Source organism: Danio rerio, chromosome 12, assembly GCF_052040795.2.
Source record: "Danio rerio strain M-AB ecotype USA chromosome 12, GRCz13ab, whole genome shotgun sequence".
Taxonomy (NCBI): Eukaryota; Metazoa; Chordata; class Actinopteri; order Cypriniformes; family Danionidae; genus Danio; species Danio rerio.
The window spans coordinates 37300980-37317254 of record NC_141032.1 but is presented as its reverse complement, the minus strand read 5'-3'; the positions used below and the strand labels follow the sequence as shown (position 1 = coordinate 37317254).

General features: G+C 36.8%; 1 protein-coding gene across 1 annotated transcript; it reads right to left on the bottom strand.

The window, feature by feature from the left end:
* Positions 1 to 665: 665 nt before the first annotated feature.
* tepsin (TEPSIN adaptor related protein complex 4 accessory protein) lies at positions 666 to 16039 on the bottom strand. Its single transcript, XM_087276663.1, has 13 exons — positions 15895 to 16039; positions 13131 to 13203; positions 12948 to 13039; positions 12715 to 12808; positions 10044 to 10111; positions 8895 to 8976; positions 6722 to 6790; positions 6428 to 6616; positions 6166 to 6352; positions 4016 to 4129; positions 3592 to 3670; positions 3342 to 3476; positions 666 to 2117 (listed from the first exon to the last, which is right to left on the bottom strand). The coding sequence occupies exons 1-13, from the start codon at positions 15931 to 15933 to the stop codon at positions 1644 to 1646; spliced, it is 1695 nt and encodes a 564-aa protein (XP_087132789.1). The 5' UTR covers positions 15934 to 16039; the 3' UTR covers positions 666 to 1643.
* Between the last annotated feature and the right edge of the window lie 236 nt (positions 16040 to 16275).

Genomic DNA, 16275 nt, shown 5'->3' with positions numbered 1-16275 from the left:
TCAACACATTTCTAAACATAATAGTTTTAATAACTCATCTCTAATAACTGATTTATTTTATCTTTGCCATGATGACAGTACATAATATGACTAGATATATTTCAAGATACTTCTATACAGTGTAGTGATATTTAAAGGCTTAACTAGGTTAATCAGGTTAACTAGTCAGGTTAGGGTAATCGGGTAAGTTATTGTATAATCATGGTTTGTGCTGTAGACCATCGAACAAATCTAGCTTAAAGGGGCTAATAATTTTGACCTTAAAATGTTTTTTAAAAATTTAAAAACTGCTTTTATTCTAGCCTAAATAAAATAAATAAGACTTTCTCCAGAAGATAAAATATTATCAAACAAACTGTGAAAATTTCTTTGCTCTATTAAACATTTGGAAAATATTAAAAAAGGGGGAAAAAAATCAATTGTGTATATATATGTATAAATTAAATAAATAAATATATAAATTATATATATATATATATATATATATATATATATATAAATATATATATATAAATAAATATAATAAAAATAATATTTATTTTAATAATAATTATTAATAAAAGCATAAAGGCTATTATAAAGGCACACTGAATCCGAAATCTTCATCTGTTATTTTTGCACGTTAAAAAATAAATTCGACCTCACCTTCTGTTAATCGTACTGACACACTGCCTCCGAAACGTTCGTCCTACATAAAAAATTCAAACAGGTTTAGATCTTTTTTTTCTTCCACTTTTCGCGTCCGGAAAAGCGATTTCAGAGATGTTTTAACAGTTCAGAGCCACTGTACAAGCGAAAAACTAAATACAGAATGCCGTCTTTTGAGCTACAGATATCTTTATGACAAACGCAGAGCATAAAATAAAGACAAAATGTGGCGGACAGAATATGAAAACCCCAAAATGCTGGATTCAGTAACTGGCGCGTCTCTCCCCTGCTGCTGCTTGGTGTGTGTGTGTCTATGACACATCAACACCAACTATTATAAATGAATATAGGTACTGCTAGTCTCTGTTCAGCATTTATTTGTACGTACGTGAATGTGTGAAGTATCACAAGCAATGTATCAAAATTCCACTCATTTCCTGAAATAAACTTTGCATTTTGGGAAAATTGTAGTGCAGCTCTTTGATGAGGAGGAGAACTCTCCTTCCTCTCTATGTAGGCTAATATTAAATGAACACAGTATGTAGTCTATTCTTCTTTCTTTTTCTACTTTGGAGAAGAGAGAAGAGAACAAACTATCACTTCTTGAATTGACTGTGAAATGTACATGTTTTTGATGGGTAAATTAATACGCATTGAGCTCAGTGAACAAGGTTTATGAACGTGACAAATTTTACGCATATAAATAGGAAAAAATGCATCAGAAAATTTCAGACTTCAGTGTGCAAAGACATTAAGTCAGAAGACTATTTAAATGTCTGGAAACCAGATGACTGGTTACTAGAGAGAAAAAAAAGCTGATCATGGCAACCAAATTAAAATTGTGCATTTAAATGTGGTCACTTTCATCCATTTTTTTAATAACTTATCATATTCACTAATCGCATTTCATTGAAAAAGTTCTTCCATTCAGTATTTATGATGCCGTGTAAGAAGAGGTCACTCATAGGCTGAATGAGGTGAACAGAAACCGTAGATCAGAGATTGAGGAAGGAGAAGGCAGACAGTTGTTCAGCAGATGTGGACGATCCTGCAGTTCTTTTCTCCAGTGCACAGTCTGTGTCAGTAGTGGCTTCTCCACAGGGCTGGGCATCAACCGGAACAGGCTCCACCAAACAGACTGGTTTACTTCTGTTTACGAGCTCCATCCCACTGAAGAGCGACAGTCTGGATGGATCTGAGCTTTTTGAGGTGTCTGTGTTTCTGTGTTCGCCCTCTTCTTGTTCCCTGTTCATATGAGACCCTGGTGCAGTGCTGTTACCTTGTGTAAATGCCATCTCTGATGGGATGACAGGGGTTGTGGGTTCTCCGGTTTGTCCTGAAATGAAGGGGATGGTGATGGATGTAGAGGGCTGATCTGAAGACGACAGGTTGGTGGAGGATGAACGTCCAATTCGGTCAAATCTGGGGTTCGTGACACAGCCAAGCAACGCCTCAAACTGCCTTAGGAGCTAGTTAAACAAAAAAAATAAATCTGTTAGTATTTTATTATGACTATTGTGATTATTAGTAAACTTTAGCCTCTAACAACACATTCAAAGATATTCATTAGAACATTCATAGATTCTCCAGTCAAATTTGTTTTTAATTAATGAAATGCATGAAACCTTCAGTTGAAGTCACCTGAATTATTAGCCCCCCTGTTTATTTTTTTCTCCAATTTCTGTTTGATGGAGAGAAGATTTTTCTAAACACAAGGGGCTAATAATTTTGTCCCTAAAACGGTGTTTAAAAAATTAAAAACTACTTTTATTCTAGCCGAAATAAAAAACAAAGACTTTCTCCAGAAGAAAAAATATTGTCAGACATACTGTGAAAATTTCCTTGTTCTGTTAAATACAATTTGGGAAATATTTAAAAAAGCAAAAGAAATTAAAGGGGGTTTAATAATTCGGATTTCAACTGTGTGTGTGTGTGTGTGTGTGTGTATATATATATATATATATATATATATATATATATATATATATATATATCATTCATTCATTCATTTTCTTTTCAGATGAATCCCTTTTATAATCAGTAATTGCCACAGCATGAACACAGGGAGAATATGCAAACTCCACACAGAAACGCCAACTGGCCCAGCCGGGGCTCAAATCAGCAACTTTCTTGCTGTGAGGCGATTGTGCTAACCACTGCACCACCGAGTTGACGCATATATACATGCACACACACACACACACACACACACACACACACACACACACACACACACACACACACACACACACACACACACACACACACACACACACACTGACTTTACTTTTTATTTATAAACATTCAATGTTTTATGTTGTGGTGATTGTCAACAGATACAAATAAAAAAAGAGAAAAAAAACTGTCCAAGAATTATGTTAAATATGGGGATAAGTATATTTTAGTTTTTGTACACTAATGTAATATACAAAAAGTATTTTGACAGCTAAAGGTGTTTCACACATAACCCAGATCCAAACCGACGCAAGCATGCAATATAAACCATTTCTAAAAATAAAATAGTTTTTAAATTCACACTTTTTTTGTATTTTTTTTGTCTTAATGGATTGTTTCCTTATGAAAACTATTTATTTTCTTTCTTATAAATTGTTTCCAGTCACAACAGCCCTGATAGTCACTTAATTATCATCGAATAGTCTGCTTCTTTCATTCGTTGGTTTTTGAGACATTACCTTGGTTGCCTTGTTGGCGACAGGCCCTGTAGTTCCTTCACTAAGCTGAGCGAGGCGTTTGTGAATGATATTAAAAATATGGTCTAGAGAGAGGAAGTCTGAAGACATCAGGCAGGCCAGAGCACACAGCGCCCTCTGCAGGAAGAAAACAGAAATGAGTTATGTTGTGCATCATCAATACAATTTTCCCACACAAACAGCCATTTATTTCAAACAGTATTCTCCGAATTAATGCAACAGGAAGCTTCACCATCTGGACGATCTGTGTGTGGTCTTGTAGTTTGCGAGAGAGAAGTTCAACAACAACCTCGCAGTTGAGAGTTGAGCACCTGAGAGAAGACAGAGGAGCAGAATGTTATTTAATCTAGCTAAGACATTACATGCATTACACTCCAAGTGTGTACTGTAGAGCAGTGTTTCCAAACCCTGTTCCTGAAAGCACACCAACAGCACATATTCTGGATTATATCCCTCTTATATAACTCATTCGTTGCAGGTTTTGTAGAATCTTCTAATGTTCTGGTGAGTTCATTCAGGTGTGTTTGATTAGGAAGAGTTTGAAAGTGTGTACTGTTACATGCCTACAGGCACAGGGTTGGCAAACACTGCTGTAGAGCCATGTTTGGCTACATTGATGCCAAAATCAAGAATATGTCTCATAATAAATGATTTACTCTTTGATGAAGTGCTGGCTCTCCTCTCTGGACAGGAAGACTTTGGATCCGCTGGTCAACTTGTTAATCAGTGCTGTCTCCTGACCACAGTCCCCCAGCTGAATGGCCTCCACACTGATACAAATCAACATACAGTTAAAGTCAGAATTATTAGCCCCCCGAATTATTAGCGCTCCTGTTTATTTTTTTCCCCAATTTCTGTTTAATGGAGGGAAGACTGTTTCAGCACATTTCTACGCATAATAGTTTTAAAACTTATTTCTAATAACTGATTTATTTTATCTTTGCCATAATGACAGTAAATAATATTTTACTAGAATTTTTTCAAGACACTTCTATACAGCTTAAAGTGACATTTAAAGGCTTAACTGGGTTATTAAGGTGAACTAGGCAGGTTAGGGTAATTAGGCAAGTTATTGTATAATGATGGTTTGTTCTGTAGATTATAAAAAAAAAAAAAAAATAGCTTAAAGGGGCTAATAATTTTGTCCCAAAATGTTTTTAAAAAAAATTAAAAACTGCTTTTATTCCAGCAGAAATAAAACAAATAAGACTTTCTCCAGAAGAAAAAATATTATCAGACATACTGTGAAAATTTCATTGCTCTGTTAAAAATAATTTGAGAAATATTAAAAAAAGAGAAAAAAAAAATCAAAAGGGGGCTAATAATTTTGACTTCAACTGTACATTTATGAAAATTAAGTCCAAGTTAAAACCTCATTCTCATTAGCATAATGTGAAAAAATTGTATATTATGTACACTACTGTTTAAAGGTTTGGGCCAATGTAGGATTGTGTTGTCTTTCTTTTAGAAAATAAAAGAAATGAGTTTGCCTCGACCCAACTTCCACTCTTAAAAGCGTGTTGATGCTCATTTCCCAAAAGAGCTGAATTATGAGAGATAAGAGAAACCAAAAGCTTCTTGTCTCTGCATTGTAAGAGGTAATTACATCTAGACCAAATGGTAACAATTGTAGAATGGGAATGGATATGTGGCCTAATTTTTTTTTTTCTTACAGAAAGATGTCCTTTTATTAGCAAAAACATTAAATTGATTAAAATTTTAAAAACATTTATAACGTTATAAATACATTCTATTTTAAACGAAAGGCTATCATCTGCACTTTTTAAGCATCATGAAATATTAAAACGTAGTGACTCATGAAGCTTCAAAATCTTTACAAGTTTTTAGTTTCAAATTAGTGGTTCGGAGCAGACGGGGCTTTAAAAAATAATTAAAGACATGATGGTAACGACCAAAGAAATCCATATATGCAAAGAAAACAAAACTAACTTGTTTACAAATTAAGTTGTATAATAAAATTAAATCACGCAGAGAAAAAGTATTGAACACTTGAAGAAAGGGAGGTGTAGAAAAAGAGAGTGAAAGCCCTAGTGGAAGTCTATGCAATGTCCTCACTAATAAAGGGTTTCTGCAGGTTTCACAAAAAAAAAAAATTAAGGCTTTTTAAGACCCAAAGAATGAAATTTTAGACTTAATATAGGGCTAGACGCAAAGGATTTTTTGATGACCCAGCAGAAAAAAATATTTAATAAGTCATTTCTTAGACAGATATTTTAAATGTGTCAAAACAAGCAGACCTTAGTTGTTTACATACATTTTTGTTCAACAAAACTAAAAAAAAAACTCTTTAAAAACTAAATGTTGCACAACAGACTACAGTTCAAATATTAGTTATGAGTAGTTTTGCTAAATGTTTTGAGATGAGTTGTTGGTGATTGGATGTGTTTTAAATCAATTGGGTAGCTTTAAATAAACAAAAAAAAAATTAAGACATGTTCAAAATTATTATAGACCTACAAGACATTATTTCAGTGAATTTAAGACCTAAAATTGTGTTTTTGAAATTGAAGATATTTAAGACTGTAATATAATGTGGCAAATATGTGTGCATAAATTTAATGTAAAAAATTATCCAGACATTTCTTTCGTGTCACTTGCAATACTTGTGAAATATCTCATATGACACTAGAGACTGTATTCTGCCATTTTAGTGCTGCAAATGTAATGCCAACATTTCAATTCCCCTTGGTGATGCAATGACCTGGCGTTAATGACCTCCAACACTTGAGAAAGCAATGTGTGATGACCTCCATCAGCAGAAGCCCTGCAGCAGTTTGTCCCTTACCGTTCTGACAGGTCACCGCTCTCCCGACTCGCCCCGGAGTGGCTGCCCGAGCCGCCTGACTTACTGCTTCTTCCCATTGAAGCCTGGCTGGCCTCTGCAATCTCCTGGGAGGAGTTGTGAGAGGAGCTGTGGCCGCTGTCTGTTTCCTCCCAGCCTCCACCAGCCTGCCCCGGGCATCTGTGAGATGCTGAGATGAGGAGAAATGCTCAGTGCTTCAAAATCCTAAACACACACCTGACCTGCTTTTCATATCTGCTCTCACTTCTGTGGCTGTGGGATTGGATGTTGTAGGCGCATGCTGGCACTGCTATCTCCACAGCAGCAGAGGGCGCAACCACCGCATGGTAGTGGTTGTCATGAAGACGGAGGCCAGGATGCTCGGTCGGAGGAAGGACGGCGCTGGCAACCACCTCAGCAGCTTTCTGAATCTTGTCCAACAGAGTCCCTGAAGCTAAACCAGAAACACTGCATGAGATTTGACAGAACACTAGCATGCTTTCCAAATATTAGCACTGAGATCAGGACTTTGATGAATGCTGCTAAATGTCTGCCTTACTGGACTCTTTCCGTCCAGGGCTAGATCCAAAACCCTGCATCCCAGACCTGAGGGACTCTGAGCCCATTCCTGCAAAAACAAAAACAATATGCCATACAAACATACTTAACTACTATTAAAGGTCCAGTGAAATTAAAATAAAGTTTTATAGATGTCGATAAGCTAATGTGCTCCAAAACATTGACAAAAATTGTGTTTAAGAGATAATTTTGATATAAACGCCCAAAGCTTGCAATTTGTCACTTCCGCCTAAATGAATCAAACATTTTTTTTTCACCTCATACTTCAGTTTCTCATTAATCTTTGACTAATCAAATGCTCTCTAGTATTGCACATGCCCCACCACCTACAAGACGCTTCTCATTTGCTTTTCATTTCATGCGCTTGCACTCAACCACAAAGCTGTGAGAAAAACAAAACGCAATTGGCTGATTGGCTGTGAAAAGGGGAGGAGCTACTCTATGTCCCACCCTTTCTTCATGGTTCAGTTGAGATTACGTCAAATTTCGAATATAATATGCGCATTTCAAAGCACAGGACCTTTAAAGGTGCAGTATGCAGGATTGACCTACTGGTTGAACTCGGTATTGCAGTTAAATTCAACATATTGGATAGGGTTTTTTACCCCTCAGATCTCAACTGAGCCCCAAGTCACAGTCACAATAGTTTTTGAGCCAAGAGGCAACCCCCCGCTCTGGTTCGTGAAGCAAATACGGAAGTAACTGAAACTGCAATTCAGACATTTTGCTGGTTCTGGCTCTATAATAGAGCAGATTTCTATTGAGCCCACTGTTAAAATGGCCAACTTTACAGCAGAAAAAAAAGCCGTTTACAATTTTGGTTCATATAGCTAATATTACCCTTCATGACAACTGTGAGGGGGTGACTTTTTTTATAACTCATCTGTTTCATTTATGTTAGGTTATATTAAGTTAAAAAAATTAAGGGTGTGGCCACTTGAATGACAGCTAGGTCTCGCTGGTTGAGGTCACTTCACCTTAGCGGATTCCGGCTGATTAGCCACTGAACTTGGCATATGCATCGTATTTTTGTTTTGTTTGATGTGGCTTTACACAGTCAGTTGCTTTTTGGAATTATTTCTTACAATTATCAGATGATATGGCATGCTGTGTGCACTTAATTACGCTCACAAACTATTCACGTGGCCTCAATTTCCTAGGTGAGTGAACTTATATCCTTTTAGCCTTGCATTTACTAACACCGACTATATTGTAAGTGTTAACAAAATGGCAACGGTTGGCCACGCCTACTTGTAGCTTCTTTTGCCTTCGTCAGAAACCTATGGGCGACATCACAGATACTACGTCCATATCTTTTACAGTCTATGATTGAGTTCAACCACTAGGTATTGCAGTTAAATTCTAAATATTGGATAGGGTTTTTTTACCCCTCAGATCGCGATCGACCCCCAAGTCACAGTTAGAGTTTAAGCATGCAGATTTCTGTCAACCATGCTGCAAAAAGGGGTGAAAGAATAGATGACGTAGCATTGATAAAACAAATGATTACTCCATTTCTGCACAGAGGGGTCATGTTTTAATCTTCAATTCGAGTTATGCGTTCACATGACATGAAACAGTTCAGAGGTCATAGTTCACCCAACTTGAACTTTCAAATGCAGCGACATGCAAAACTTTTCGGTCTGCCGCATTTGCATAAGTATGAATGGAAGTCAAATGGGGTGAAATGGGCAATGTGACCACAGCTTTACACTGTAAACTGATCAGCTAAAATTTACGTTTGTAAATTTTAAATTGCAACCACCTTATTTATTACTGGGGAAATGCTACTGCTCTCTGAAAGTCACATTTATAGCCAAGCATTTTTAGCCATACCCACATATATTGAAGAAGCATTCATGTCTGAAATGAAATGCACTGTATTTTCACCAAGGCACACCCGGTACCAAAATATAATTATAAGAGCAAAAAAGACAGACGTTCTGACACGTAACGCACATGTTCAAAGCAGAATATCTGATTTTAGCTTTGTTTTTCAAATCAACAAACATTTCCACTTAGCATGTTTCTTAAATATCTGCAAACATATTATGGTATTTTATAATTTAGAAGAGTCAAAAATTTACATACAGCATTTTTAAAACAAGGAAATATGCTACAGGTGAAAGCAGCAGGGCTCTCGGTTCACTTACCCACAGAGTGAGTCATTGATTTGTGTGGAGACGATACAGAATCTGGAGACATTGAATCATTAAAGAGTAGACTAGCCAACTCCTGTACAGAAACAAAGAACAGTTCATTTTGGACATAAAAAGACAACTCACTCAATACACTGATGTCTTATGAAGCATAATGCACTGCGACAACCTGAACCATGAGTTTCCTGTCACATAGCGATGTACAGGCAAGCACAAACTCCTGACGCTGCTTATTTATATATTTTTTTAATTAGGTTGCAGCATCCAGGATAAGCACATATACCATTTTGATGAACAACACACACATCCTCCCTCTCAGTAGTAAACAAACAGTGTCAGCTCACATGTGAGTTTTCATTACTATGCTACAGGAAGTTTACACTCCAGACTGTCATGAATGGGCTCAGCACTCAATGCCAAGATAGTGGGTTGTTAATATTGTTTTAAGCAATGTTCACTTTCTTTTATACTGTTGCATATTGTTTATGAATAGATACATATACAGTTGAAGTCAGAATTATTAGCCCCCGTTTGTTTTTTTCCTAATTTCTGTTCAATGAAGAAAAGATTTTAACACATTTCTAAACATAATAGTTTTAATAACTCATTTCTAATAACTGATTTATTTGATCTTTGCCATGATGACAGTAAATAATATTTGACTAGATATTTTTCAAGACACTTCTATACAGCTTAAAGTGACATTTAAAGGCTTAACTAGGTTAATTAGGTTAACTAGGCAGGTTAGCATTATTAGGCAAGTCATTGTACAACGATGGTTTGTTCTGTAGACCATCGAAAAAAATATAGCTAAAAGAGGCTAATAATATTGACCTTAAAATGTTTTTTTTTTTGGAATTTTTATTCTAGCTGAAATAAAACAAAATACTTTCTCCTGATTAAAAAATATCAGACATCCTGTGAAAATTTCCTTGCTCTGTTGAACATCATTTAGGAAATATTTAAAAAACAAAAACAAAAAAAATCAAAGGGGGGCAAATAATTCTGACTTCAACTGTATGTTTGTTTCTTACAAGACTTTAACACATAAGACAACTAAAAATCTATTAATCATAGAAATGGCTGTACTGAAGTTTAATGGGTCACTGATATTAATTTATCTGTACAGAAAGACAATTATACCTGAGCCGAGCTTCTGACTTTCTGATAGAGAGCATTTCCATGTATAGGATCTGGTGGCCCACTGTAAACTAAGAAAGACACAATATAACATTAAAAGGTTAGTTTACCCGAAAATGAAAATTCTGTTATTCATAACTGAATCTTCATATTGTTACAAACACATAAGACTTGTACACCGTCTGAACACAAATGAATTTATTTTTGATTATAAATGTCAGCTCTCTGACCCTCCATAGACAGCAAGGGTCCAGAAAATTTCAAAGCACAGAAGGGTACCAAAATCATTCAGGGCTCAACAATAAGGACTGCCTGATGGCCCGGGGCCAATGTGAGAGATGCTCGGGACAGAAGACATAATCTATATTTAATATTTAATCTATATTTCATATTTGTCAATTGCGTGCAAATACAGTCTTAGAATCAAGAAATCAAGAAGTTTGTGCTTTTAAGCCTTTAAATGCTACCTTCTCTGTAAGTGTAAACACCATATTGCTTTTCGGTTCCTCTTATCTGATTAGATGTTGTGAGCATGTTATATGTTAATTTTTTCCATAACCTGGTAAAAATCAGAGACTGAAATAAGCCTAAAAGAAAATTTCTGTTTCTAACGTCTTGAAAACATTTATGTGGGTACAACACGATGAAAAAAATAAGTGATGTTTTGCACAGTTTGCCGTACTTTTGGCAGGTCAGTCACCTTTTGTTTTGCAATAAAATACCTGCACATTTTCCGTACTGCTATATTTCACTGCTAAATATTTGAACATTTAAATATTTAAATTCTAGATTCACATGCGTTATTTTTGACACATCATTTAAAATATGTAGCTATTAACTTTTTTTGGTGGAAAAAAAATCTTTAGCGTTGAACCCTGTATTGTCAAAGCATTTCATGTTCCTTCAGTGATTTAACTATAATTTTATGAACCAATGTGTGCAATAAAAAAACAAAAAAACAATCACTTTATTTATTTTTTTTACTAAATTTTTATTAATTTTGTGCACATAAAATTATTCTTGTTGCTTTATAAAATTGAGCTTGAACCTCTGAAGTAACATGTAATATTTTGACATTGCTTTCGGAATTCAAACTTTTTGTACCCTTTCTGTCTATGTAGGGTCAGAGCGCTCTTAGATTATAACTTGTTTGGTAAATGGACAAAGGTCTCATTGGTTTGAAACCACAAGATGCTGATTAATTAATGGAAGTATTTTCATTTTAGAGTCAGCTATCTCTTTAAAAAGGGCTCGCCTTTATACAGACTTGAAATCAACTTGTCATATAACACAACTTTTACAATTAAAATGTAATCTGAAAAATGTCTATTACACAAACTAATCTGCATTTTTGCAGCAATATTGTAAAATTACAAATACAATATAAAATAAGTAGAAAAGCTGTTTTTTTATTAATATTAATCCTTAACATTCAATGTTAAAAAATGAACAAAATTATAATAAATCTAAAATTATTATACCAATTCTTTATTTTCAGTTTGGTCCATCAAGTAAAATAAGTTTGGGCATTGCTGCATCATATAATAGTATAGATCAGGGGTGCACAAACTTTTTTGTATGACCGGCCAAAAACTAAATATCATTGAGAGCTGAGGGTCAAATGTTTCAAAATAAATCGAAAATAATACTTTATATCATATTAATGAATGCTGTATAGTTTTAAATGATTACTAATTACAATAAAAAACATTTATAAAACAGTGGAGTTCAATGCTGAATACAGTAGTGAAGCAGAATCTACCGTTGCCTTTATTTGCTCACTGATGTCTCTGCATTGTCTTCTATCTATTGGGTGACAGTATGTACATAAAAAAATCTGGTTTATTTACATGATCTCATTGAAACATTTCGTATTTCAGTTTTTGTAGCTTAGCAATAAAACAGTCAGTGGCGAAGCAGTGGTGCAGTAGGTAGTGCTGTCGCCTCACAAGCAAGAAGGTCGCAAGTTCGAGTCTCGGCTCAGTTGGCGTTTTTGTGTGGAGTTTGCATGTTCTCCCTGCATTCGCGTGGGTTTCCTCCGGGTGCTCTAGTTTCCCCCACAGTCCAAAGACATGCGGTACAGGTGAATTGGGTAGGCTAAATTGTCCATAGTGTATGAGTGAGTGTGAGAATGTGTGTGTGGATGTTTCCCAGATATGGGTTGCGGCTGGAAGGGCATAAAAACCCATAAAAAACCCAGTAAAAACTTGCTGGATAAGTTGGCGGTTCATTCCCGGATTAATAAAGGGACTAAGCCGACAAGAAAATAAATTAATGAATGACACCATCCTCTTAATTCTCATGCTCTTCTAAAATGGGATGGTGGGCCAAATCAAAGGTTACCATAGGCCAACTTTGGCCCAAAGGCCCTAGTTTGGGCATCTCTGGTATGGAATCATTTGCTATATGCCCTTAATGTCATTGTATTGTTTACAAGTTTTATTACTTATGTATATTTTTAGACCACATTTTATGTACAATTGTATATATTGTAAATTTTCTTTTTTTTAAACTCTACGTTTTATATTAATGTTAGGCACCTTGGGTCTGAGAGCAACGTAATTTCGATTCTCTGTATGTCCTGTACATGTGACTGAATTGACAATAAAGCTGACTTTGACTTTGACTATACTGTCTTTTTTCCCTTTATCTTGAATAGTTTGAACCTGCTTACCAATAACTTCTTGTATAAATGTAGCATTTCGCCGTAGCTCTGTGAGGAAGTGAGGTGGTCCATGGCCACATACATGCAGGAGAATCTTCAGAACCTGAGACAGGATTAATAAAGACAGCATAATAAACACCAGAATTTAAAAACACTTAAGAGCTCAACAAAAGAATGTAATGATTTTAAACATACTTTTGGTAACCATAAAAGAAAACACTGAGCTTGTTTCATTATTTTACCTTAAGTTTAACATGGCACGACTCCACCTGTAGTCTCTCCAAAAGGTACTCCAAAAGACACTGGCAGCAGCCCACTGACTCATGGGAAATTTCTGAAATCATGACAGTCAAGGTCCACTGATGGCAAAGCATTCATTATTCTGCCGTACTCAGTTCTCTTCCGCAATGCCACAAAAAGGATACTGCTGATTTCCTCGAAGAGATAGCCAGGACAGGGCGATTCGTCATCTGATGTTGCTCGCATAAGCGTTGGCACCTGAGATATGCACACAAAAAAAAGAGCTGAGCAAATCTCTCCTCCAGCAACATTCATTTTTAAACCACTGTACATAGATAACAAGGTCAGTGTCCTTCAGGCAAACTGAAATAAAGATCCTTGATTGAGGTTTAAACTGGAGACATTTAGAATATATATATATGGTGAAGATGGTGGCACAGTGGGTAGCACTGTCGCCTCACAGCAAGAAGGTCGCTGGTTCAAGCCTCGGCTGGGTCAGTTGGCATTTCTGTGAGGAGTTTGCATGCTCTCCCTGTGTTCACGTGGGTTTCCTCCAGGTGCTTCGGTTTCCCCCACAAGTCCAAAGACATGCACTACAGGTGAATTGGGTAAGCTAAATTGTCCATAGTATGTATGTGTGTGATGAGAGTATTGGTGTTTCCCAGTGATGGGTTGCAGCTGGAAAGGCATCCACTGCATAAAACTTGTGCTGGATAAGTTGCCAGTTCCTTCCACTGTGGCGACCTCTGAATAATAAAGGTACTAAGCAAATAAAAAAAAAAATTGAATGAATGAATGAATGAATAGGGTGAAGACACACTATAATATATTCAATATGCACTTATCTGTTTATTTAGAACAACAGACCATTTTGAGGGATGTAAACGATACCAAGGGTCCACATATTTCCTGTTTTACGTTTTTACTTCCCACAGCTTCCAATAATTAAAGTTCTGCATATTGATAAATAATGTTATGATAGCTGTTTTAACATTAAGTTATGACTGAATTGCCTTTTGTTACAGATATGAAATAGTTTGACAGCAAGCAAGAAATGTTTGTGGGCTGATGACATGCCCACATTGAAATGGTCTATATATTCATAGGGATACACTGATATGGAAGTTTTGCCAAATATCGATAACTACAGTAATCAACGTTTGAAGTGAATCAAAACCTATCATCAAAGTTGTCCTAAAACTATTTAACAACACTCTTGCCTTAAGACAATTTTGAATTACATTTTTAATCCACTTTAATTGTTGACTACTGTATTTATATCTGAAAGACGATAACTGAAGACAGGAAAATAGATAAAAATATCGATATACATTTTAAGTCTGATTATAAAAACAAAATGCAAACAAATGAAGTGGAGAACCAATCTCTGTGGCAGGAGATCGTGTTGCTGTGGTTCTACCCTTCGACCACCACCCGTTCCACAATGCACCCGCCCCTTACGGCTCCCCCTGCAAGTGCTGGGCCTGGAGGACGATGGTCCTACGTCGCTCCTTCGGGGAAAGCCCGGTCGGGCTCGTATACAATGTTGTTCTGTTGGCTTCATCGAACATAGACCTTCAGCATGCACTGGGGTGGTTTGCTTGCCAGTGTGACACGGCTGAGATGAGAATCAGCACCTCCAAGTCCAAGGCCATGGTGCTCCACCGGAAAAAGGTGGTTTACCATATCCATGTTGGTGGTAAGTCCTTACCCCAAGTGGAGGAGTTCAAGTTTCTGGGGTTTTGTTCACGAGTGAGGGAAGGATAGAAGGTGAGATTGACGGGCGGATTGGTGCAGCGGCAGCAGTAATGCAGTTGATGTATCAAGTCTGTTGTGGTAACGAAGAGGCTGAGCCGAAAGGCAAAGCTCTCGATTTACTGGTCAAACTATGTTCCTACTCTCACCTATGGTCATGAGGTTTGGGTCATGACTGAAAGGTAAAGATCTCAGATGCAAACGGCCAAAACGAGTTTCCTTAGCAGGGTGGCTCTTAGAGATAGGGTGAGGAGCTCTGTCACCCGAAAGGAGCTTAGAGTAGAGCCACTGCTCCTCCACATCGAGAGAGGTCAGCTGAGGTGGCTCGGGCATCTGTTTCGGATGCCTCCTGCATGCCTATCTAGGGAGGTGTTCTAGGCATGTCCCACAGGGAGGAGGCCTAGAAGAAGACCCAGGACATGCTGGAGGGACTATATCTCCTGGCTGGCCTGGAAACACCTCAGGATCACCTGAGGATCCCCTCAGAGGAGCAGGAGGAATGTCAGAATAGAAAGAAGTCTGAGGTTCTCTCCTAAGACTGCTGCCCCCGCTACCCGGCCCCAGAAAAATGAATGAAAATGAGATGAGAAATGGGGATGGACAAGTTATTTTATTTTAAAACTGTAACTGCAGAAAACGCCCAGCAGTACACACCAGAAGAAATAATAAACCCTAATTCATCTACTGATTATATATTTTTTTATAAAGCTATTAATAACAATATCAGTAAAAATGAGCATTTATCAACCAATACTAATTATTACTATTAATTATAAATACGAATTACTTTCTGAATCCTCTTACATTTTCAGTACAGTCAGTACCCATACCATAAATGTTCTATGGCAATACTGAGGTTACTTTAATGTAACGTAGAGTATTAATATGACACTAATGTAACAAACAGTTTTAGTATTACCCTGGTTTTACCACAGACCATTTGCACTTGTGTCATTACTATGGTACATGTCAAAAATACCATAGTAGTAAGTACCACAACACTGTCCAAAACACCATGGCATATTTGATTGTACATTTCCAGCGTCTACAAACATAAATATCAATCATTTGTACATGTAAACAGTGTAGTGACCACATATATCGCCAGATATTGAATAAACAACGTAAGGAATGACGTTTGGCGATAGCGACAGCTGAAATGACGTTATTTTGCCCGGTGTCGCGGATACGTACTTTTTGTAGGAAGACCAACCGTTCCAGTATTGAAACCATGATGGAGCAGTCTGTGTTTTTTCGCCTGGCTGTGTACCATTTCTCAGAGGGCGGATGACCGTGCAGGTCCTGCCTGCGAGAATCTCCGCACAAACCACAGGAAACCTCAGTTTAGCTCAGACACTCTCGTTTGACACAGCGAGGTCAGAGTTGTGAGTCGACTCTTTTAGTTGAATCAGTTCGACTAGGTTGCTTATTTAAAATGAGCTGTTCAATGGAACCGATTCACTGACATGAACCGTAGATACTAAAATGCACGTGACTAAACGCGGACGTGAAACTGGGGTGGATTTCGTGAACATCCTGAAAAAGTCTTTGAAGTCTGCGTCCTTGCTATTGGCT

Coding starts and splice junctions, on each gene's coding strand:
- tepsin (XM_087276663.1), bottom strand. CDS start 15,933: ATGGTTTCAATACTGGAACGGTTGGTCTTCCTACAAAAA. Junction 4,130..6,165: donor AGCGGTGACCTGTCAGAACG/GTAAGGGACAAA, acceptor GATTTGTATCAG/TGTGGAGGCCATTCAGCTGG. Junction 3,671..4,015: donor AGCCAGCACTTCATCAAAGA/GTAAATCATTTA, acceptor GTCTTCTCTCAG/GTGCTCAACTCTCAACTGCG.